Source organism: Chiloscyllium plagiosum, unplaced genomic scaffold (genome assembly GCF_037043375.1).
Source record: "Chiloscyllium plagiosum isolate Xiang-an unplaced genomic scaffold, Cpla_swu_hap1 HiC_scaffold_11, whole genome shotgun sequence".
Taxonomy (NCBI): Eukaryota; Metazoa; Chordata; class Chondrichthyes; order Orectolobiformes; family Hemiscylliidae; genus Chiloscyllium; species Chiloscyllium plagiosum.
In genome coordinates, this window is record NW_028270149.1 from 30,224,656 (window position 1) to 30,250,595 (window position 25,940).

The following is a 25,940-nucleotide window of genomic DNA, read 5'->3' on the forward strand; positions in this document are numbered from 1 at the left end:
GTAGGAAACCCACGCAGACACAGGGAGAATGTGCGAACTCCCACAGACAGTTGCCCGAGGCGGGAATTGAACCCGGGTCTCTGGTGCTGTGAGGCAGCAGTGCTAACCACTGAGCCACCGTACCAACCCAGATAATCCCATCAATGTGATCTTTCCTTTTTTTTACCCATATCTTTTGACTTGGATGATTTTTCAAAAGTATCTTCTGTATCGGTTATCTCAATTACAAGATATCTTTCCTCTTGCATTGTTCCACTGAGCTGCATCGCCAGTGATCTTTCCTTCGTAAGCTGAGGGTGTTCACTGATGATGTCAAGAATCTTGAACAATGTGCATCCTCATATACTGAAGCAGTATGTGTTCAATCGTAGCAAAACCTGGGCAACCTCCTGGTTAGGGTTGTAAGTGGCAAGTAATATTTGCAATATATATGTGTCAGACAGTGAATATCTTGATTGAGAAAATCCAGCCACAACTTGTTGACATTTAGTGATGCTCCCATTTATGAATCCCCCATTACTGACATCCTAAGAGTTACCATTGACCAGCTATTGAAAAGGCCTAACATATAAAAGAATGTAAATATGTTTTTGAGAGCAGGTTGGAGACTGGAAATTGTACTGAGTAATTCGCTTCCTGACTCCACAAAGTCTGTCCACGGTCTGCAAGGAACAAGTCAGCAGTATGATGGAATAGTCTGCACTTGCTTAGATGGTTGCAGTTACAACAGTGCTCAAGAAGCTCAATGCCAAACAGGACAAAACGATGTGCTTAATTGTGGCAGATGGAGTTTAATTCAGATAAGTGCGAGGTGCTGCAGTTTGGGAAAGCAAATCTTAGCAGGACTCATAGACTTAATGGTAAGGTCCTAGGGAGTGTTGCTGAACAAAGAGACTTTGGAATGCAAGTTCATAGCTCCTTGAAAGTGGAGGCGCAGGTAGATAGGATAGTGAAGAAGGCATTTGGTATGCTTTCTTTTATTGGTCAGAGTATTGAGTACAGGAGTTGGGAGGTCATGTTGCAGCTGTACAGGACATTGGTTAGACCAATGTTAGAATATTGTGTGCAATTCTGGTCTCCTTCCTATCGGAAAGATGTTGTGAAACTTGAAAGGGTTCAGAAAATATTTACAAGGATGTTGCCAGGGTTGGAGGATTTGAGCTATAGGGAGAGGCTGAACGGGCTGGGGCTTTTTCCCTGGAGCATCGAGGTTGAGGGGTGACCTTATAGAGGTTTATAAAATCATGAGGGCATGGATAGAATAAATAGGCAAAGTCTTTTCCTTGAGGTCGGGGAGTCCAGAACTAGAGGGCATAGGTTTAAGGTGAGAGGGGAAAGATATAAAAGAGACCTGAGGGGCAAGTTTTGCACACAGAGGATGGTACATGTATGGAATGAGCTGCCAGAAGAAGTGGTGGAGGCTGGTACAATTGCAACATTTAAAAGGCATCTGGATGGGTATATGAATAGGAAGGAATTGGAGGGATATGGGCCAGGTGCTGGCAAATGGGACTAGATTGGGTTGGGATATTTGGTCAGCATGGACGGGTTGGACCAAAGGGTCTGTTTCCATGCTGTACATCTGTATGACTCTGTGACTCTTTGACTCTGATCGAACACCTTCACCTTTCTCTATTTTTACCACCAGCGTTAATTTAAGGAACAAACCAGCAGATAATTGGGACTGTTATCACCTGCATGTTCCCCTCCATTGTCACTGGGTCAAACTTATGGAATTCCCTGATAAACAGTACTTTGGGTGTAGTTATGCCCCGAGAATGGCAGTTCAAGACGGTAGTTCACCAACACTTTGTTGAGGGCAATTAGGGATGGGCAATAAATGTTAGCTGAGCCAGTCATGTCCATGTCCTGTGATTGAATTTAAAAACAAATAGTCTTCATGCTAAATTGCCCATAGAGTTAGGTGCATTAGTTAGGGGGGATGGATCTGGGTGGGTTACTCTTCGGACGGTCGTTGTGGACTAGTTGGGCCGAAGGGCCTGTTTCCACACTGTAAGGAATCTAATTTTATCCGGCTTCAGTTCGCCTGAATTTGAACCTGGAGTACTTAGCACATTATGGCTTTGTCGGTCCTGAAAAATATCTAATTCGTAAGAAGAGTCGTTCTGGAGTCAGTTAATTCTGTTTCTTTCTCCACAGGTAATATCAGATCTGAGTTTTTCCAGCATTTTGTATTTGTTTCAGATTTTCAGCATCTGCGTTATTTCACATTTTATTTATTTTGTATTAGTTCTTACCAATACCAGAGTCTAGTCATAAGCCTGAACCTGATCCAATGTTTTAATTCTCTATCCCAGCTTTTTTTTTGGTTAAGCAAATAGTATAGCCTTTCAAGCTTGATGTGGAGTTCAGCAATTTTCAGATCATAATTTCTGCTCAAATCTTTTTTTTAGATATTAGCAGTGGATAATGTTTTAGCTATAGTGTTCCCATTTACATGTTCTTGATACCTATTTTGTTGCTTGCATGATTTAGAAATAGAATATAAGATAAGAGTTGGTATGCTTATGATAAGTGTCAGGTAAAACATGCAGTTGAAAACAAAGGAACACAGAAGGTACACAGAGAAAGTGACATTGCATATTAGAGAAGCAAACATGAGTTTGTTTTGACTAACACTTAACATAAAGGGGTATCTCAAAGTCTTCTGGGGTATATGGGTAGTAAAAGGGTGATAAAAGGAGGAATGGTGCTGATTGTGGACCAACACATAAAAACTGGGCTAAGACTGAGGTATCAAATGGATACTTTGCATCTGTCTTTAGACCATAGTGACGCAAGTGTCACGCGAAGGGTTCAAAATTGATAAAAGATGCATTGGATGGACTGTTGGTTCTTAATATTGTCAAGTCACCTGGATCAGATATAATGATCCAAAGATGCTGAATGAAGTGAAAATGGAAATTGGAGGGGAACAAGCCACTATCTTCCATTCTTCCCTAGTTGACAGAAGTGTCAAAACACTGGAGATGACAATCATCATGGCAATTAATGCCAGTCAGTTTAACTTCACTGGTGGGGAAGTGTCTAGAAATAATTATTCAAGATGAAATTAGTAGCCATATGGGAAAAGGTAGGTTCATTAGGAAGAGCCATCATGCATTTCTAAAGGTGAAATTGTTCATTGACTAACTTTCAGAAGTTTAGTGAAGAGGTAACTGGAGGAAATAATAAAGGTAATGCTATTAATGTGATCTACACAGTCTTCCAGAAGATGTTGGGCACAGCACAACACAATAGGCCTGTGTGGCACATCACAACGTTTGGAATAAAATGGACCTTAGTAACATGGATATAAAATAGGCTGTGATAGGCAACCAAGAGTAATGATCAATGAATATTTTTCCAGCTGAAAGTTTGGAGTGGAGTTCCCAAGAGTTCAGGACTGGAATTCGTGTTTTTCCTGATTACGTTGAATTATTCTCAATATTATTGTGCTGGGATCAGTCACAGCGATTGTAGACTAGATGGATTTGGAAGCTTTATCAATGGAAAGGTGAGGACGGAGCTTTAAAAAGCTCATAAATTAATGGTTTGAGTGGATAGATAGCAAATGAGCTTTCACATGGAGAAGTGTGAGGTGATGCATTTTGGCAGGAAGAGCATGGACTGATGGCATAAAATAAGGGATATCGTTTTAAAGGGGCTGCTGGAGCCAAGGGACCTGGGTGTATGTGTGCACAGATCATTGAAAGTAGTCATTTGAAGGAAACAAGACAGACCAAGGGTAGAGTGCCCTGGGCTTTTTTAAGTGGGATATCAAGTACAAAAACAAGAAGCTGATGCTGAACCTATGCAGAAATTAGCTAGCTTTCAGCTGGAGTTGCACAGAATACAGAGTTTTGGGATTGAAGGTGATTCAGCAGTTTGGAACAGAAATTGGCGAGCTGAGGAAAAAACAGGGTGGTGGTTGATGGGAAATGTACATCCTGGACTCAGTTTCCAGTGGTGTGCCGCAAGGATCTGTTTTGGGATCACTGCTGTTTGTCATTTTTCTAAATGATCTGGAGGTGGGCGTAGAAGGATGGGTTAGTAAATTTTCTGATGACATGAAGGTAGGCAGAGTTGTGGATAGTGCTGAAGAATGTTGTGGATTACAGAGCGACATAGATTAGTTGCAGAGCTGGGCTGAGAAGTGGCAAATGGAGTTTAATGCAGAAAAGTGTGAAGAAGTTCACTTCGGAAGAAGTAACAGGAATGTGGAGTACTGGGTTAAAATAAAATCTTTGGCTGTGGAGGTGAACAGAAAGATCTCTGTGTCCAGGTGCATAAATCCCTGAAAATTGCCACTCATGTTGATAGGATTGTTAAGAAGGCATATGGTGTGTTGGCGTTTATTGGTAGGGGGATTGGGTTTCGAAGCCACGAGGTCATAATTCAGCTGTACAAGCTGTAAGGCTGCACCTGGAGTAATGCGTACAGTTCTGGTCATCGCGTTATAGGAAGGGTGTGGAAGCTTTGGAAAGGGTTCAGAGGAGATTTACTAGGATGTTGCCTGGTATGGAGGGAAGGTCTTATGTAGAAAGGCTGGGGGAACTGAAGCTGTTTTCATTGGAGTGGTGAAGGTTGAGAGGTAACTTAATTGAGACGTATAAGGTAATCAGAGAGTTTGATAGGGTGGACAGTGAGAGCCTTTTTCCTCGGATGGTGAAGGCTAACACGAGGGGATACATTTAGGACAGATGTTGGTGTAATTTCTTTACTTAGAGAGTAATAGGGGCGTTGAAATGGCCTATCTACAACAGTAGTAGACTCGCTGACATGAAGGGCATTTAAATGGGCATTGGACATAGATATGGATAAGAATGGAACGATGTAGGTTGGATGGGCATTAGATTAATTTCACAGATCGGTGCAACATTGAGGGCTGAAGGGCCTGTACTGCGCTGTAATGTTCTATGTTCTATGGAGTATTTTGCACAGTTATGCATATTATACCTTAAGAAGGATGTGAACACATTGGACAGAATGCAGAAGAGATTTACAAGAATGTTTCCAGTGATGAGAAACCGCAGTCATGAGAGTACATTGGAGAGGTTGTGGCTGTTTCCTTGGTAAGGAAAGTGCAAAGAGCAGGTTGTATAGAATAGATTGAGAGAAACTGTACCCAATCATAAAAAGATCAAGAGCAAGAGGGCACAGATTTAATTGATTTGCAAGAGAAACAAATGTGATAGGAGAAAAATATGTTCACTCAAGAACTAGTCAGAGTCTGGTATGCACTGCATATGTGTACATTGAACCGTTTACATTGAACCATTGAAGAATCCTCAAATGATCATTGTTTGTATTTAAAATGTTTAAGGTTATGCTCATTTGTGGGCTGGTGAGATGGATTGAATGGGAGAAAGTGAGGACTGCAGATGCTGGAGATCAGAGTTGAGCGTGGTGCTGGAAAGCACAGCAGGTTTGGTAGTATCCGAGGAGCAGGAGAATCGACGTTTCGGGCAAAAGCCCTTCATCAGGAATAAGCTGAAGGGCTTTTGCCCGAAACATTTATTTTCCTGCTCGGATGCTGCCTGACCTGCTGTGCTTTTCTAGCACCACACACTCGAGAAAGACTGAATGGCCTCCCCTGCTGTAAACCTACTGTAATTCTGTGATGACCATACAAGACAGAAGAGGACTATCATTCCTTCTGTTTTGTAATCTCTCCTTTCTTGAACCTTAACACTGACCTTCCCTTTTATCTTTATACTCCTCGACCTTCCTCTGCATCAGCTTTCTTAAAATCTGTTGTAGCTTTCCAGAAACTGTTTTCAAGCTCTGACAAAAATTTAATCATTTGAAGTATTCACTTTTTAAAAAATCTCTAAAGTTACTGGCAGATCTGGTGACTATTTCCAGTGTGTTTAGTTGTTTCAGATTTCCAACATGCGCAATGTTTTGCTTGTCTCCCATTGTATATCATGCAGATGTACTTGTATACTCTATCGGTCTGGGGTCTAAAGTTTACCTGCACATCCACTAATATCATTTATTGTATTCTTTGCTCCCGAAGCGGTCTCCTCTACATTGGGAAGACTGGGCGCCTCCTAGCAGAGCGCTTTAGGGAACATCTCCAAGACACCCGCACCAATCAACCAAACCGCCCCATGGCCCAACATTTCAACTCCCCCTCCCACTCTGCCGAGGACATGGAGGTCCTGGGTCTCCTTCACCGCCGCTCCCTCACCACCAGACGCCTGGAGGAAGAACGCCTCATCTTCCGCCTCGGAACACTTCAACCCCAGGGCATCAATGTGGACTTCAACAGCTTCCTCATTTTCCCTTCCCCCACCTCATCCTAGTTTCAAACTTCCAGCTCCACACTGTCCCCTTGACCTGTCCGGACTTGTCCGACCTGCCGAGCTCCTTTTCCACCTATCCACTCCACCCTCTCCTCCCTGACCTATCACCTTCATCTCCTTCCCCACTCACCTATTGTACTCTATGCTACTTTCTCCCCACCCCCACCCTCCTCTAGCTTATCTCTCCATGCTTCAGGCTCTCTGCCTTTATTCCTGATGAAGGGCTTTTGCCCGAAACGTCGATTTTGCTGCTCGTCGGATGCTGCCTGAATTGCTGTGCTCTTCCAGCACCACTGATCCAGAATCTAAGCAATTAAATCTACTTTCTGTTTCTTGTTGGCGAATTGATTATGCAGGTTGCTTCCAGATCAATGCATGTTAATTTTAGACCAATGGATCCCGCCTCATTCCTTAGTTAGGTTTCCTCACTTTCATGAGGATGTTAATTTATTAATTTTTAAAAGCCCATGCTGAAACTTGCCTACAGTTAGATAATAGGATATTTCAAATGCAATTTTTGTTTTTAAAATAATATGCAATCCCACTCTACACTATCTCAGTCTGCTTCTTTCTGTCGTGCCTTATAACTCCATCCCCAGAATACTAACTAATGCACAACACCCTGAAGGAAGCTAAAGAAAACAAAAATTGAAGGCAGTGGCGATACTGAGGATAGCCCAAAGTTGTCTTTGAAGTAGTTGTACTCATCTTGAAGGATGTTTCAAACTATAATCTCTGTATTTTGGTATGAACTTGTTCGTTTCATGTAAACACACATTACATCTAAAGGCAGATCTGTGAGGAGGTATCAAAATTGTACATTCCCAAGGAGAAAAGTCCTCCCTTGAGCATTTTAAGGATTCTGTTGAGATGCAAAATGTGAATTTCCTGTTGTAAATTAATTGTATTCACCCCAAACATTGTTTGGAATGCTCAACAGTGATCCTCGAGGCCAAGAATAAACTAATGAATGTGTCCTCTTCATGATCTATCTTCAATTTGAGAAGAAACAAGATTAAGGAAGTCTTACATTACCATACCTTTTTACTTGACAGTGGGAACATGAGAGGCATGTGTCACTTCGGTTCATTGTGCTGTAATGTTAAAAGATTAAATGGGACTATCTTTCTGGACATGAATATAATAGAGTTAAACTGCACTCAGTGAACATTCAGGAAGTGGCTTGGGATGACATTCATGCAAGATTGCGGATGACTTGCGCTCCAATTGGACAGTCATTTGCACCTGCTATTATCATATTAAACTATCATTCAATCTCTTCCATTCAGAAATGCTTTCAAGCCATCCCCCAAAGCTAGAACAGCTTACACCTGCATTTTCTTGGAGAATTTCTGAGTCAGGAAATTATCTGCATAATGATTCCTCAGGATTAGGGCATTAGCATTTGCATTATCTCAAAGGATGATCTTATCCTACCATTTTACCTAGGGTAACATGTGACTGTGAATGACTGGGAGTTGTCTTGAGTGGCATGTGACTGTGGGGGCATGGCCAGAGTATCTGTAAGCATGACTAACTGACCTTTATAAAGGGGATGTTTTTTCTTTTTTCAAAGCCTCACTTTGACCCAACTTCGCATGCCTGCAAAGAGGGTCCAAGGGATCACCTGGTATTTACAAGCTTTAATAAACTTTAACTGTTTACAGAAGTTGGTGTCCGCAAATTGCATATCATGTGTGAAATCTCTGGAATAGAACCAGACAGTGCACTGACAGACAAAAAGTCTGTCTTCAAGAGGATGGCACGGTGGCTCAGTGACTGGCACTGCTGCCTCACGGCTCCAGGGACCGAGGTTCGATTCCAGCCTCAGGTGACTGCTTGTCTGTCATAGACACATTTTCTCCATGTCTACGTGGGTTTCCTTCGGGTGCTCTGGTTTCCTCCCACAGTCCAGTAGATGTGCAGGTTAGGTGAATTGGCCTTACTAAATTGCCTATAGTGTTAGGTGCATTAGTCAGAGGAAGATGGGTCTGGGTGAGTTACTCTTTGGAGGGTCAGTGTGGACTTTTTGGGCTGAAGGGCCTGTTTCTACATTGTTAGTGTGCGAGGGTTCTTGTGAAGGATTAACAGTTATTGCATTTGTGAATTTATGGTAAAATAATAATTGTGACTTTTCCAATTGCTCAATAAGCTCATGGGGTAGTACTGAAATGTACTGACTAGAAGTTCTTGGAGTACCTGATGTACGTTAGAACATAGAACATTCCAGCACAGTACAGACCCTTTGGCCCTCTGTTGCACCAATGGTCTGGATGATAAAGTTGTCATTAATGGCTTTTGATTAAACTCAAGTTGATAATGGACGTCCAGAAATAAGAGGAAGTATGTTTGTTTGAGTGTTGAATGAGAATTGTCTGTTTTGGTGATGTCTTGTAGTTGAGCAGTCTGCCCTGACTACGGATCCTCACTTTGGCTGTGAAGCAGTTCAGTACATTTGCGATACGTTGTTTAATTTGTTTTGACATGATTTGTGAAAGACTGATTCACTATATCACTTGCTAAAGGTTTGCCATCGATATCTTTTCTGGGGTGTACAACTGTATGCTGCCTAGTATGTATTTTCTTTTTTCTTTTTACAAAGAACTTTAACCTTTCTCTGTTTTCCCCACAGTTTGTATTCTGTCTGAACATGGATACTAGCAGTGTTGCAGAATCTACAAACTGTCTTCCTAACGAAAATGCTGCAAATAAAAGCAGTGATATTTCAACTTCTGCAGACATGAATATTTCACTCGATGCATCAGAGTCCTGTTCAGAAAGGGAACAGAGTTCCACTACTGATGAAACCGGTTCCCTTAAGACACCGCCTGTTAATGAGCAAGTCACAGTAAAGTTGAATACTGATGGAGGCAATGAGGTATGGATTAAACCGAAAAGCTTCAGTGAAGGAAATGGTGAAAGAAGAGAATTGGGGGCTTTTTATAATGACTCTCCTTCAGGGGAAGGTCACACTGGACCTTCGGTGTACAGATTGAATGATCCTTGCGGAGCAGATGATGAGGGAAGCACAATGGACTATTTGTTACAGTCAGTGGAGTCTACATGCAACAAAGATGCAGTCGATATGAAAGAGGACACTGACAACAACATTGCCGTAGATTCTTCTCATGGCCACCCTGAGCATGTGGACATAATCGCAAAAACAGAACTCTCAGAATCAACACACCAACCTGACACACCTGCAGATGTTGCAGCTCAACAAGGAAATTTGGGAACTGGGCCAAATCTGAAAGAGATTGATCTAAAGACAGATAACTGTTCACAGCAGCTCCCCGATCTGGCTAGATCACCAATGCCAGAGGAGGAAGAGGCAGAGGTGCTTTGTGATATAAAGACTGTGGAGGATTCTGAGGGCACAAAAACCGCCAGAAAGCGTGATATACAATGCAGTGAGTCAGACGGAAAAGAAGGTGACGCCTGTGAGACTCCGCCAAAAATAACTTCCAGTGTGGTAACTTCGCCAGAAACTGTTAAAGGTCAGTACCTTTTCATTTTCTAAATTGGCATTCACAGCTTCTTGTGATAGGCTAGCAGGTAAATATGGTACCTAATCTTAGTTTCTTATTTGGTCTCCCTCCTTGGTTATTCAGCTGTTTGTTGAACAGCATAAGTTATGAAATAATTCTGATGAAAGCAGTTTGTTTCAATTAAGAATCAAGTATCCGATTAGTGAACTAGGAAAAATGCTTTTAATTCACCTATAGTTAAGTTCAAAAAAGCAGTTTGTTCTCCACATTTGTAGATTTGAAATAAATATCTGCCTTTGTTTTCTTTGACTAATAACATTCATGCATATCTCTTATAAAGTCTTTACCAATATGCATTATTTGGGACGGAAGAATTCGTTGTGGAAAGTAAAAGAGTTGGGTTGAGTAGGAGAACTAATGGAATTTCATTTGGGTTATTTAATCTACCTTTTTATTTGGTCAGTCGGGGGGGTGGGGGGGTGGGTGGTGGTGGTAGGGGGAGAACTGAGATCTTGTAACTAAAAATATGAACTCCTTCAGCAGGAGATTGCATTTTTGAACACCATTGACAGCAGCCGTCACATTTTTTGTATTGGAAACATAATGCCTCACTTCTTCTAATCTGCTTCCCATCCATAAATATGCAAATTCAGGCAGAGATCCTCAAAACCTTAGCGACAAAATTCTTCTCTTTGCTGCAATTGTACTTCATTCAGTCTCCATTCCAAACAATTCCAACTTTATTATGTAACACCATCCAATTCCCTCCCATTTCATTTTGGATTTCGTCCCCATCCCCTAAGTTTTGTTGCTTCCAAGTGGCTCCTACTCCCATCTGTTCTCCCAGCTCGGATAGCTTTGTGCTGTTCTTGCCTTCCTTGGTGTTGTGCTTCAAAGCCCAAGTGTTTGGGCTGTTGTTGCTGGTCGTCTCTCTTCTCAAGGAGCAGCCAATTCATACATGGAAACTGCACTTCCAGCAGCTGTTAGCACCAAAAGAGCACTGCCTTCCAGCAGCTGATCAGTCTTCTCATTTCTGTTTCCATCAACAGCTTTCCACATCTTGCCAGATCCTGTGCGGGTACTGGAGAAATGTAGGTTCCATTCTGTGCAGAAGACAGATGAGGGTAGAAACCCAGACACATTCTTGAAGAGAAATTGTTGGCTGCAATCCATAGTTCTTTGTTGAATGCATACTTCAAAACAATTCTAACCTAATGTATGTAGTTACAGATTTCAGTAAAATAGTTTAAAATGATATGGCACTGAAGCTGTGAATAATTAAACTTAAAATATGTAATATAACAGAGTCTAAAAAGAAATCTGCAGAAAATATCAACTTACGACCATCAGTTCCTGGGCATTTGTTGCATGGAAACAGACTCTTCGGTTCAACTCATTCCTGCCAAGCAGACATTTCAATCTGACCCAGTCCCATTTGTCATCATTTGGCTCCTATCCCTCTAAACCCTTCCTGTTCATACATATCTTTTTAATGTTGTAATTGTGCCCACCTCCACCATTTCCTCTCACAGCTTGTGCCATATATGCACCATCCTCTGCATGGAAATTATACCTCTCAAGCAATTTTAAAAATCTATTTCCCTCATCTTGAACCTATGCCCTTTAGTTATGGATTCCCTCACCCTAGGAAAAAGACCTCGGCTATTCACCCTATGGATGCCCCTCATGATTTTATAAGGTTCTATAAGGTCACCTCTCAGCTGACACTTGAGTGGAAAAAAGCCCCAGCCAGTTTTGCCTTTCCCTATTTAGAGTCATAAAGATGTACAGGGAGGAATCAGACCCTTCAGTCCAACTTGTCCATGCCGACCAGATATCCCAACCTAATCTAGTCCCATTTGCCAGCACGTGGCCCATATCCCTCCAAACCCTTCCTATTCATATACACATCCAGATGCCTTTTAAATGTTCCAATTGTACTAGCCTCCACCACTTCCTCTGTCAGCTCATTCCATACACGCACCACACTCTGCGTGAAAAAGTTGCACCTTAGGTCCCTTTTATATCTTTCCCCTCTCTCCCTAAACCTAATGTCCTCTAGTTCTAGACTCCCCCAATCCAGGGCAAAGGCTTTGTCTCTATATCCTATCCATGCCCCTCATGATTTTATAAACCTGTATAAGGTCACCCCTCAGCCTTCGATGCTCCAGGGAAAACAGCCCATAGCCTATTCAGCCATTCCCTTGAACTCAAATCCTCCAACCCTGGCACCACTGTTGTAAATCTTTGCTGAACCCTTTCAAGTTTCAAAACATCCTTCCGATATCCTGTACAGCCGCAACGTGATCTCACAACTCCTATACTCAATGCTTTGACAAATGAAGGATAGCATACTAAATGCCGCCTTTACTATTCTATCTACCTGCAACTCTACTTTCAAGAGCTATGAACCTGCATCTGATCAAGATCCTGTTGTAATGTGAGGTAACCTTCTTCGCTGTACACTCCACTTATTTTGGTGTCAGTTGCAAACTTATTAACTATACCTCCTATGTTCATATCCAAACCATTTATATAAATGAAAAAAAGTAGTGGACCTAGCACCAATCCTTGTGGCACTCCAGTGGTCACAGGCCTCCAGTCTGAAAAACAATCCTCCACCACCACCCTCTGTCTTCTACTTTCGAGCCAGTTCTGTATCCAAATGGCTTGTTCCCCCTGTATTCCATGAGACCTAACCTTGCTAACCAGTCTCCCATAGAGAACCTTGTTGAATGCCTTACTGAAGTCCATATAGATCACGTCCGCAGCTCTGCCCTCATCGATTCTCTTTGTTACTTTCTCAAAAAACTCAATCAAGTTTGTGAGGCTTGATTTTCCATGCACACAGCCATGTTGATTATCCCTAATCAGTCCTTGCCTTTCTAAATACATGTAAATCCTGTCCCTCAGGATTTCCTCCAACAACTTGCTCACCGGTCTATAGTTCCCTGGCTTGTCCTTCGTAAACAGTGGCACCACGTTAGCCAACCTCCAGTCTTCCAGCACCTTACCTGTGACTATCGGTGATACAAATAGCTCAGCATGAGGCCCAGCAATTACTTTCCTAGCTTCCCACAGAGTTTTAGGGTACACCTGATGAGGTCCTGGGAATTTATCACTTTTATGCATTTCAAGGCATCCAGCACTTCCTCCTCTGTAATACGGACAGTTTTCAAGATGCCACTATCTATTTCCCTACATTCTGTATCTTCCATGTCCTTCACAGTAAACACTGATGCAAAATCCTTGTTTAGTATCTCCCCCTTCTCCTGCGGCTCAACACACAGGCTGCCTTGCTGATCTTTGAGGGACCCTATTCTCTCCCTAGTTACCCTTTTGCCCTTAATGTATTTGTAAAAACCTTTGGATTCTCCTTAACTCTATTTGCCAAAGCTATCTCATGTCCCCTTTTGGCCTGCTGATTTCCCTCTTTAGTATACTCCTGCTGCCTTTATACTCTTCAGGATTCACTTGATCTCTCCTGTGTATACCTGACATATGCTTCCTTCTTTTTCTTAAAGAAACCCTCAATTTCTCTAGTCATCTAGCATTCCCTACAGCCACCAGCCTTTCCTTTCACCCTAACAGCAGTATACTGTCTCTGGACTGATGATATCTCATTTCTCAAGGCTTCCCATTTTCCAGCCATTCCTTTACCTGTGAACATCTGCCCGCAATCAGCTTTGAAAGTTCTTGCCTCATACTGTCAAAATTAGCCTTCCTCCAATTGAGAACTTCAACTTTTAGATCTGGTCTATCTTTATCCATCACTATTTTAAAATTAATATAATTATGGTTGCTGGCCCCAAAGTGTTCCCCCCTGACACCTCAGTCACCCACCCTGCCTTACTTCTCAAGAGTAGGTCAAGCTTGAACCTTCTCTGGTGGGTACATCCATATATTGACTCAAAATTTTCTTTCTTCTATCTTATGCCAGACTGTGAATTATAAGAAACATTTGTCAAACTATGTGAAGTTTAACAGGTCATGTTAAAAACAGAAATTGCTGGAAAAGCTCAGCAGATCTGGCCGCATCCGTGAAGAGAAAGGAGAGTTAACGTTTTGGGTCAAGTGAGCCTTCCTCAGAACTGGTGTTAAGAGTGTTGATGCTGATGAAGGGTCACTCAATCGAAACATTAACTCTTGATTTTTCTCCACAATGCTGTCAGATCTGCTGAGCTTTTCCAGAAATCTGTTTTTGTTTCTGAATTAGAGCATGTGCAGTTCTTTGAGTTTTTATTTAACAAATAGTGGATGGCCATTACCCGTTCACTGTATATTTTCTGAAACAAAGGCAGTAATATGTGATTTACAAACCTCTATCCCTTGTTAAGAATTATTTCAGTTGGTCAATACAATATTCCCATAGTGGCTGCAAAATTGCTGTGACGATAAGAAGAAACTTTCTCAGGACTATCTTTGATCGTTTTAATTTGACTTAACTATTTTGGCCTACTATACTCTAGTTTACTGAACACTTCTGGGACTGACATAGAGTTCACTGTTAGGAACAAGACTGTAGCCCAGTTGTGCCAAAGGTTGAAAAGGACATATCTATTCTCAAACCCCCATTCCTTGTTAGCAATCCCACAGTGTTCAACAATAATACTTAGTGTCAACCTGGGTTATTGGATCAAAGGTCGACTGAATGCCGATGGAAGGATTTTCACCCACATATCTGGACTCAAGAGCAATGTTCTTCCTTTGATGCTGGTGGCTGTTGAAGCACAGCTTGTGTGCACAAATTGGTCATTGCTGAAAAGTTAAATTTAAGAAGCAGCAGCCAGTGAGATAGTCAGCAGATCTGTTTATACTTGTAACCTCCTCAAAATTGCACAATTCAGATTGTACAGCCTCTCCATGGTTTATCTAAAGTGCCACACTGAATACTTATCACTATTAAATTGCATCTGTTATATTTCTGTCCATTTCAGCAATCTGCCTGTACTCCTGAAGTCGATGACTGTCCAGCTTACTACTTAGCATGTTGCCAATTTTGGACTGATTTGTAAAATTTCAAAATTGTAGTTACTATACTTAAGCCTGATCAGAAGTAGTACTTTTTGTACTGCCTTCATAGGCACTCTGTTGCTTCATCAAAGATCTTCAAGTTAGTTCGACACAACTCACCGAATCACAGAACTGTGCCATCTGTCTTTTTACCTTAGCTTCAACAAGTGATTTTTTTTTTTTAGCCATTCAATCATTGGTGCTTACTTTATTTTCCATAATAGTTAGTTTTATTCCTCTCCCTCCACCAAAAATAAACAATAGTTGGCACACTTGGAATCTTCCAATCCCTTTGCATTATTTCAGTAATCAAGGAAGATTGAAGGATTATGGTCAGTTTCTACTGTCTCTGTTCAAAAGTCTCAACAGTCTAATATCCATTCTATTTGTTAACTTTGATATCAATTTAGTAACATATCTTTGATCTATTTTTGTCTTTGACAATACCTTTTATTTTTGCTCTGTTTTGCAACAATAACTAGCTTCTTTTGTGAAAGCATGTCAAGTTTTTGTTTACTTTTGCCTGAACAGAGTTATCACCTTATCTGTCCCTAATTCAGCCCCACCTTTTGTTGAACTGTCTTTTTACTTTTAATATGTTGATGAAAGATATTTGAATTTAATTTTTATAGGTTAGTAATTTCTATTTTCTCTTCCCTTATATCTCTCCTTGTACTTTCTGTGCATTGCCAGTTTTTGTCTGTTTCCAGTTCCAGGCATTTGTTACATAGCTTGATTCATTTTTATTTTAACCTTTCTTGTTAGAGCATTCAAATCTGAGCTTCCGATCTTTCTTCCGTATGCAGAGGTGCTTGTTTGCACCCGATTGTTCGTTTACTGCTTTCCTGGCCAGTCTTTGTTCTGGTCCATCTGGATCCCTTCCAAATAACTCTCATAGACTTTTCCCCATTTGAGTATTTTCATTGCTTTTTCTTTACCATTTCTATTGCTACTTCAAACCCATAAATAATAATATTTCTGTTATTATTGCTTAGATGTTCTTCCAGTACAGCACACTGCACTTGAATTACTTCTCTTTTAGGAAATATGTCTGGTATGTCCCCTTCATATTTTTTGCAAGGATTGCTGTGAGGACATATAAAGCAAAACGTTAATATTTGATACCATCATGGTTTAATTTCCTTTCAGAGCAGTCAATTGCAGAATCTTGTAAATTTTTGTAATTCGCAGTTCTCCTGTATCCAAGAAATGGGCGAGGAGGAATTTTAAAACTGATCAATCAATTTCTCTCTGCCTTCCCAGATTCCCATGATCTTTTATTCAATTTTTGTTTTACATCCTTCTGAAGGTGCTACTTAATTGTAATGGTATAATTTCACTCATGGCAACAGCTTTTCATAGTTTGTCGATTTCATCCAAATGTTTGAATCTACATAAAATTGATATGATCTTTTGTTTTGCTCTCCACTTGTTCAACAACATTAATTCTACTTTTTTGCTAATAGTAAGAGGTGTCAAATTGAAATCAATATTAGGTAACCTAATTTGCTCTTTGTAAAGGTCTCTCGAGAATTGGGGTGCCTTTACTAGTATTCATTCAAAGTTAGCTTAATTTGACAAAAGCAAAAAATCAAACCTTAGATTGGCTAGCTAGGATGACTCAGTGCCGTGTTGAATTGTACTGTTTGAACTTATGGCCCTGGGCAGAGCTGATTGCTTGCTGCTTTGCATTCATACTGCATTTGGCTGAATAAATCTATTAGATTCTCATCCCATCTGATAGACCCCAATACATTTATATCCTTAATCATGTAGAAACCTGTCCATGTGCATGGGTTGGGGGTGGGGGTGGAGAGGATATGTGGTGGGAAAGTGAAAAGAGAGTTGTGTAATTTCAACAGGCTCATTAAACTCTTTGCTGTTTTGGCATGGTGCAGCAAATTACAGTTGCCTTGTCTTTCATTGCATTGGCTGGATTTCCTCAAAAGCCAGGGAGTAGCAATGTCAAATATTCAGTGAAATAAATGGTGGCTGAACCATATTGCCACAATCTTTGACATTTTTTAATAACACACTAACACACCACTGAGAAATTGAAGAGGGAAAGGAAATCAAAAAAAGAACAATCAATTTCAAATTCTGAGTTTGATCTGTCAGGTGCTTGGGATGTGAACATGTGTTTTCAATCATCCTACTGCGTAACCAGTAGTAGCCATTTGTTTACTGCTATGAGCCATGTTTGTAGTTTAAACCGGCTTCAAGTGGATGCAGGGTGGTTTCTTCATTTTTCTGGTACTGTGTAATGAGTTGTCATTTATCATTGATTGATTTGTATTGGATGGATTGAGCGGTCACATCACCCTTAAAAGGAGTTTGTACTTGATGCACATTATGGCATCTGAGAGAAAACTGCCATTGCGAGGCTAACAGGACTAATCTACTTTGAAGCAGCATTCCTGATTGTCACATTGCTGATTACGATTGAAAGTGAAACACACATGTATTTTGTACCTGATCAAGTGCTACTTTTGCTCGGATTTTCAACCTCTTGTTTTTAACAATCTTACCCTGCCAATCTTGCTGCCATCTCTGCCAACCGATCACTGGCAAGAATGAGGGGGAATAAAGCATGCAACAGGCTTCCTGAAAATTTTGATTAAATTGATCTTTCACTCTTTAAGATAGCAGCATGTTTTGAGAAGATTTGTAGCTCAGATTGAGGTTCTGGATATAAGTTTGCTCACTGAGCTAGAAGGTTAATTTTCAGACGTTTCGTCACAATGCTAAGTATGATGATGTTACCTAGTATGGTGATGAAACGTCTGAAAACGAACCTTCCAACTCAGCGAGCAAACTTACATCCAGAGCTTTTTAAGATGTTGAAAAACCTTTTACCATACATAGGGACTTTTTTTTTGTAATGCTAGAGTGTTGAATTATGTCTGCCGAAATGTTATGTTAGAATGCTTTCACCAGAAATTCAAAGTAGTCCAAGGAAAGAGGAAACCAAGCACATAGGCTTTTCTTTTGATTGGATGCGAATAAGCCTCCAAGTGAAAAGTGTTAATTAGTGTTGACACCAATAACAGGCGACCCTGTAGTTGGTTAACCAAGTGCATTCTTGGCAAGTAATCTATCCAGAACTATAGATCATGGTTTCACATAGAAATGGAAAATAGGAGCTAATATAGGTCATTCAACTCAACATTCTTGCTCTGCCATTCAACATGATCATGGCTTATCCTCTATCTCAACGCACGACCCCAGACTGCTGCTGTTTCCCTTTAGATTTAAGAAATCTATCTATTTCGTCCTTAACTTGGTATCTTTTTGGCAGTAGAAAGTTTTGCAGATTCACCACCCTTTCAACTCTGTCTGGAATGGCCCACCATTTATCCTGAGACTGTGCACCCTTGTTCTGGACTCCTCGATACAATCCTGTCAGAATTAAATACTTTTTAATGAGACCATCTATTATTCTTCCAAGCTGTGGTGAACTCAGGCTCTGTTATCCTCTGAAGACAAACCTGCCATTCCAGCAATTGTGGTGAACCTTCACTGCACTCCCATTATGACAAATATCTGTTTCCTTGGGTAAGGGCACCACAACTGCACACACTCTTCCAGGTGAGGTCTCACTAAGGCCCTATACAGCTGTAATAAAACTTCCTTGATCCTGTACTCAAATCTTTGGGCAACAAAAGCTGAATGCCATTTGCTTTCCTAACTGCCTGCTGCATCTGCACGCTTGCTTTCAGTCACCACTATCTAAGGGCATCCTTTATAAGTTGTACTCTCCCAATCCATTTTGCCTAGAGTTTCAACACTGTAGGGATTCTATCAGTAGAAAAACCCAGTTTATCAATGGTATAGTGCGTCACCTAGCACCTCATTCTGTGTTGTGAGCAAACTTGTTCTCAAAACCCTCACCTCAATCTTTTAATGAATAACTGAGCCCAAGTGTTGTCCATCCTCTCGTACTCTACTTGTCACTGCCTTCCACTGTGAAAATGACCAGTTTATTCCTGTTCTTTTCCTTATCTGCTAACTAATTCTCAATCTATTCCTGTACATCACCACCAGTCCCATGTACTTTGCATGAGACTTTATCAAGAGCTTTCTGAGAAGCCAAGTACATGACATCCACTCAATTTCCCTCTAACTATTTTACTTGTGACAACTTCAAAAAAAAACACCAGTACATTTGTGAAACATGACTTCCCTTTTCCTACACATGAACATTCGGGACCCCAGTATGAATCTCTACACTTCTCAGATTCTTTTACACTGCATCTGCATTGTCAGTTGACTGCTAATTAGTTTTTCTGTATGGTCGAAGCAGTAGGAGGGTGGTTGAGTGTGTTGAAAGAAATTTTCATTGGACACTGGTGACTGGCAGTGAGAAGACACCTTCATTTGTTTGGTTTGCCCAGATCTGAAAGAGAAAATAGATTTGCACCCATCTTTGAAGGTGACAGAAGAAGAAATGATAACTGAAACAGCATAAAGGATCCTTGAATTTGTAAATTGAGTTTTGCAGTTTAAAAACAAGGAGGTTATGCTGAGTCTGTATAAATACACGGTTAATTGATTTTGGACAATTTAGACAACTGTAAAACCTTAGGAAAGTGGAACTAAGTGAAATATTATCATGAATGTGGGACGTAGAGAAGCTGAGATTAAGCAAAGACCAAGGGGAAATTTAATAGACATTTTTGAAATCATCAAGGGTTTGGTTGAGTAAATAAGGAGAAACTGCTTCCAGTGAAAGGAGGGGCAGTAATTCCAAGAACGTAAGTTAAATGGCAAAAGCTCCAAAGGAAAGATGAAAATATTTTTTATACACTGAGGTATGTTCGTATGGACTGCCTGGTGGCTAAGCAGATTCAGTTCAGAACTTTCAATAACAACAACTAAGTTATATAGCACCTTTTATATGATAAAATGTCCTCTAATATACTTAGAACATAGAACAATACAGCACAGAACAGGCCCTTCGGCCCACGATGTTGTGCCGAACATTTGTCCTAGCTTAAGCACCCATCCATGTACCTATCCAATTGCCGCTTAAAGGTCACCAAAGATTCTGACTCTACCACTCCCACAGGCAGCGCATTCCATGCCCCCACCACTCTCTGGGTAAAGAACCCACCCCCGACATCTCCCTTATACCTTCCACCCTTCACCTTAAATTTATGTCCCCTTGTAACACTCTGTTGTACCCGGGGAAAAAGTTTCTGACTGTCTACTCTATCTATTCCTCTGATCATCTTATAAACCTCTATCAAGTCACCCCTCATCCTTCGCCGTTCCAATGAGAAAAGGCCTAGCACTCTCAACCTATCCTCGTACGACCTATTCTCCATTCCAGGCAACATCCTGGTAAATCTTCTTTGCACCTTCTCCAAAGCTTCCACATCTTTCCTAAAGTGAGGCGACCAGAACTGCACACAGTACTCCAAATGTGGCCTAACCAAAGTCCTGTACAGTTGCAACATCACTTCACGACTCTTGAATTCAATCCCTCTGCTAATGAACGCTAATACACCATAGGCCTTCTTACAAGCTCTATCCACCTGAGTGGCAACTTTCAAAGACCTATGAACATAGACCCCAAGATCCCTCTGTTCCTCCACCTCACTAAGAACCCTACTGTTAACCCTGTATTCCGCATTCTTATTTGTCTTTCCAAAATGGACAACCTCACACTTGGCAGGGTTGAACTCCATCTGCCACTCCTCAGCCCAGCTCTGCATCATATCCAAGTCCCTTTGCAGACGACAAGAGCCCTCCTCACTATCCACAACTCCACCAATCTTCGTATCATCTGCAAATTTACTGACCCACCCTTCGACTCCCTCATCCAAGTCATTAATAAAAATTACGAACAGCAGAGGACCCAGAACTGATCCCTGCGGAACTCCACTTGTAACTGGGCTCCAGGCTGAATATTTACCATCTACCACCACTCTCTGACTTCGACCGGTTAGCCAGTTTTCTATCCAATTGGCCAAATTTCTCACTATCCCATGCCTCCATGCATAAGCCTACCATGGGCAACCTTATCAAATGCCTTACTAAAATCCATGTATACTACATCCACTGCTCTACCCTCATCCACATGCTTGGTCACCTCCTCAAAGAATTCAATAAGACTTGTAAGGCAAGACCTACCCTTCACAAATCCGTGCTGGCTGTCCCTAATCAAGCAGTGCCTTTCCAGATACTCATAAATCTGATCCCTCAGTACTCTTTCCATTACTTTTACCTACCACCGAAGTAAGACTAACTGGCCTGTAATTCCCGGGGTTATCCCTATTCCCTTTTTTGAACAGGGGCACAACATTCGCCACTCTCCAGTCCCCTGGTACCACCCCCGTTGACAGTGAAGATGAAAAGATCATTGCCAACGGTACTGCAATTTTTTCTCTCGCTTCACACATAATCCTAGGATATATCCCATCAGGCCCGGGGGACTTGTCTATCCTCAAGTTGTTCAAAATGTCCAACACATCTTCCTTCCTAACATGTATCTCCTCTAGCTTACCAGTCCGTTTCACACTCTCCTCTTCAACAATACGGTTCCTCTCATTCGTAAATACTGAAGAAAAGTACTCATTCAAGACCTCTCCTATCTCTTCCGACTCAATACACAGTCTCCCACTACTGTCCTTGATCGGACCTACCCTCATTCTCGTCATTCTCATGTTTCTCACATATGCATAAAATGCCTTTGGGTTATCCTTGATCCTATCCGCCAAAGATTTTTCATGCCCTCTCTTGGCTCTCCTAATCCCTTTCTTCAGGTCCCTTCTGGCTCTCCTGTATCCCTCCAATGCTCTGTCTGAACCCTGTTTCCTCAACCTTATGTAAGCCTCCTTCTTCCTCTTTACAAGACATTCAACCTCCCTCGTCAACCAAGGTTCCCTCACACGACCATTTCTTTCCTGCCTGACCGATACATACATATCAAGGACACGTCGTATCTGTTCCTTGAAAAAGTTCCACATTTCCACGACATCGTTCCCCGACAGCCTATGCTCGCAACTTATGCTCCTCAGATCCTGTCTTACAGCATCATAATTACCCTTCCCCCAATTGTAAAACCTACCCTGTTGCACGCACCTATCTCTCTCCATAACCAAGGTGAAAGTCACAGAATTGTGGTTACCATCACCAAAATGTTCACCCACTAACAAGCCCATCACTTGTCCCGGTTCATTACTGAGTACCAAATCCAAAATGGCCTCCCCTCTGGTCGGACAATCTACATACTGTGTTAGAAAAGCTTCCTGGACACACTGCACAAACACCGCCCCATCCAATCTATTTGACCTCAAGAGCTTCCAGTCAATATTTGGGAAGTTGAAATCGCCCATGACTACTACCCTGTGGCTTCTGCACCTTTCCAAAATCTGTTTCCCGATCTGTTTCTCCACATCTCTGCTGCTATTGGGGGGTCTATAGTAAACGCCCAACAAGGTGACTGCACCTTTCCTATTTCTGACTTCAGCCCATACTACCTCTAAAGGCAGATCCCCCTCGAACTGCCTTTCTGCAGCTGTTATACCATTTCTAATTAGCAAAACCACCCCCCTTCCTTTTTTACCACCCTCCCTAATCCTACTGAAACATCTGTAACCAGGAACCTCCAGCAACCATTCCTGTCCCTTTTCTATCCACGTTTCCGTGATGGCCACAACAACGTAGTCCCAGGTACCTATCCACGCCTTAAGTTCACCGACCTTATTTCTGATACTTCTTGCGTTGAAGTATACGCACTTGAACCCATCTCTGTGTCCGCAAGTATTCCCTGTCAGTGCTACCTTCTTCACAGCCTCCCCACATACTTGGACATCCTGACAAACAGCTAGCCTACTTGCTGGACTACAAGTCCGGATCCCATCCCCCTGCCAAATTAGTTTAAACCCCCCCGAAGATAGCTCGCAAACCTACCCCCCAGGATATTGGTGCCCTTCTGGTTCAGGTGCAACCCGTCCTGCTTGTACAGGTCCCACCTTCCCCAGAATGCAGTCCAATTGTCCAAATAACTGAAGCCCTCCCTCCTACACCATCCTTGCAGCCACGTGTTCAACTGCACTCTCTCCCTATTCCTTGCCTCACTGTCACGTGGCACCGGCAACAACCCAGAGATGACGACTCTGTCTGTCCTAGCTTTCAGCTTCCAGCCTAACTCCCTGAGCTCTTGAATGACCTCCACACCTCTCTTCCTACTTATGTCGTTGGTGCCAACGTGCACCACGACTTCTGGCTGCACACCCTCCCCCTTAAGGATTCTGAAGACACGGTCCGAGACGTCTCGGACCCTGGCACCCGGGAGGCAACAAACCATCCGAGAGTCTCGCCCATGCCCACAGAATCACCTGTCCTTCCCTTTAACTAGAGAGTGTCCTATAACCAGCGCTCTCCTCCTCTCCCCCTTTCCCTTCAAAGTCTCAGAGTCATACCTCACGCCATAGACCCGGTCACTGCAGCTTACTCCTGCTAGGCTGTCCCCCCCCCACCAGTATCCAAAGCGGTATACCTAATGTTTAGGGGAATGACTACAGGGGATCCCTGCACTGCCTGCTTCCTCCCCTTCCCACCTCTAACTGTTACCCTGCTACCTCTGTTCTCTGGTGTAACTATGTCCCTGTAGCTTCTATCTATCACCTTCTCAGCCTCTCGAATAGTCCTCAGTTCATCCAACTCCAGTTCCAGTTCCCTAACTCGTTCTGTGAGGAGCAGAATCTGACTGCATTTCCTGCAGATGAAGTCGGCAGGAGTATCGGTGGTCACTGATAAATATTTTGAATCCAGTTGTACACTTTCAGTGAGAGCTTTTATTTAAGTTAACCACACTTGTAAAATGTTTGCATCACTATTTACTAACTCACCATATACAACCAATTAATTCTTTATATATCCCTCAACTGTTTTCTCATTCTACCAGGTTTCAATCAATCCTTCAGACTATAATAGATAGTATCCCCAGGCTCTTCACAGAAGCATTAAAAATAAAGCAATACAGTATATGATATTGAACCACATGGCGATAAATAAGGTCAAGTAACTCGAAACTTGATCAAAGAGCTAGGCTTTAAAGGAGGAAAGTTAGATTGAGCTATCAGGAGAGACCTTTGCTGCTTGGACCTAAGCAGCTGAAGGAATGGCCCCCAGTGGCAGAGCCATTAAAATTGGGGATCCCCAAGGGATCTGAATTAGATGTGTTTGGACATTCCAGAACATTGTGGGTTGCAAGAAATTATAAAGATAAGGGCATTGAATTAGGAAGTAGGGTGTCTATTTTTAGTGAAAAATCCCAAGGATATCTGCAAAAGGCAAGAAATAATTGGATGGCACTTGTCAAGAGCCAGCACAAGCCGAAGCACAAAGGACCTATATAGTTTACTGGGCTGTATCATTCCATCATTCTGCCATCTGGTTACTCTGTGAATTTGGTAATGACGTGTCGCACAAGAAAATCAACAGAAAGTAAAGCAGGCATACAGCATAAAGTAACTGGGAGGCCAAACTGGAAAGTTTGGTGTCTGCATGTTTTACTGACTGGGGAGGAAATGTTGTAATGATCCACGATGAAACCACATGAAAGAAGACAGTTATGCAGAATGTTGAGTGTAAAAACATCTCTTGAGGACACCTTTTGAAAGGATAGATTTGGTCCTGAGCCAATATCTCAAACAAAAATGCATTTCCATTCTCTGCTACTGTAAAACTGTGAGGCATGAGGCAATGTAACCCTAGCCCATTAAAAGGTAGGAATGTCTCGTAGCAGTACACACTGCTGCTACTGAGTGTTGTTGGTGGAGTTAGTGGATGTGCTACCAATTAAGTGGACTGTTTTGTCCAGAATAGTGTCGGGCTTCTTCTGTGTTGTTGAATTGCACTCATCCAGGCACATGGGGAGAATTCCATTATTCTCCTGACTTGTGTCTGGTAGATTTGGATAGTCTGTGGGAGGTCAAGTTGAGATAATTACTGGGGCATTTTCTGGTCTCTGATGTGCATTTGTAGCCACATACATACATATTGTTGATCCAGTTCAGTTTCTGCTCCATTGTAATCCCCATGATATTGATCCCAGTGATTTCACAATGATAAAACTACTGACTGTCCAAGGGCAATAGTTTAATTTTTATCATTGGATATAGTTATTTGCCTGACACTTGTGTGGCACAAATGTCATTTGTCAGGCTAAACTTCCATATTGTTCATATTTTACTGCATCTGTGCATGGACTGCTTCAATACCTGAGTATTGTGACTGGTGCTATTATTATGCAATCTGTGAATATACCACTTGTGACCTTAAGATGGAGGGAAGGCCATTGAAACAGTTCCATTACCGTGAGCAGATGGTCTTGAGCTAGTTGTCAAACCTCCAACAACAACAACCATCTTCTTTGTACAAGTTATGATTCTAGCCAGTAGTGGGATTCCCCTGATTCCCACTAACTCCACTTTTGCTCGGTGTGAGATGCCACACTCTGTCAAATGCTTTGATGTCGGAGACAGTTACTCTCGCCTCGCTTTGGGGGGCAGCTTTTCCATTCTCTCCAGCCTCTTTGTCAATCCAGTTACATAGAAAAATCACTTTCTGTCTTTGTATTGACGCGTAGGACATTTTGACAATTCGTCAATAATAGCTTCCATAATTATTAAATCCTGATCAAATTTAAAGCTACAAAATAATGCAATGAATGTATTAATATCCTATACATGACAATATTTAAATTGTCACAGGACAACAGGTGTATGTTAGCAAAGGTATTTCTTCTAAAGTACTGATGCTCTGCACATCACCCTAAACCTGCCATTGGTGAGGCATTGTTAAAATGCATTTCTAATGTAAATTCATGAAGCTGAAATATTTTAATCAGCCAGTTACAACCTTTTTTAACAACATCTCCGATCTCAATCATTATTTTGATTTGAACAATTGACGCAGTGTTCCTTTCAGTAGTGTCTGCTATAATTTTGCATGAAAGTAGTGCCTGAATGTATGCAGTATTCGATAAGAGTAAATTGTTACTTCAGCAATTTTCAAGTTTTCTTAGCTCCTAATTAGCAGAGTTTTCCCTTATTGTTGAAAGACTTGAATGATGGTATACAGAGGAACCTTGACTATCTGAATATCAATTATCCGA

At 41.7% G+C, this 25,940-nt stretch overlaps 1 protein-coding gene across 4 annotated transcripts in view; it reads left to right on the forward strand.

Annotated features, from left to right (window-relative positions):
- LOC122557335 (zinc finger MYM-type protein 3-like) overlaps positions 1-25,940 on the forward strand; it is a 152,119-nt gene that overhangs the window by 29,443 nt on the left and 96,736 nt on the right. The window contains exons 1-2 of one of the 4 annotated variants that reach the window (XM_087991948.1): positions 8,035-8,142; positions 8,944-9,808. In XM_087991948.1, coding sequence (XP_087848074.1) covers positions 8,071-8,142; positions 8,944-9,808 — 937 coding nt within the window. In that variant the 5' untranslated portion in view covers positions 8,035-8,070. Of the gene's footprint in view, positions 1-8,034; positions 8,143-8,943; positions 9,809-25,940 lie in introns of those variants that run through there. The other 3 variants (XM_043704937.2, XM_043704936.2, XM_087991949.1) reach the window with 3 other exon arrangements.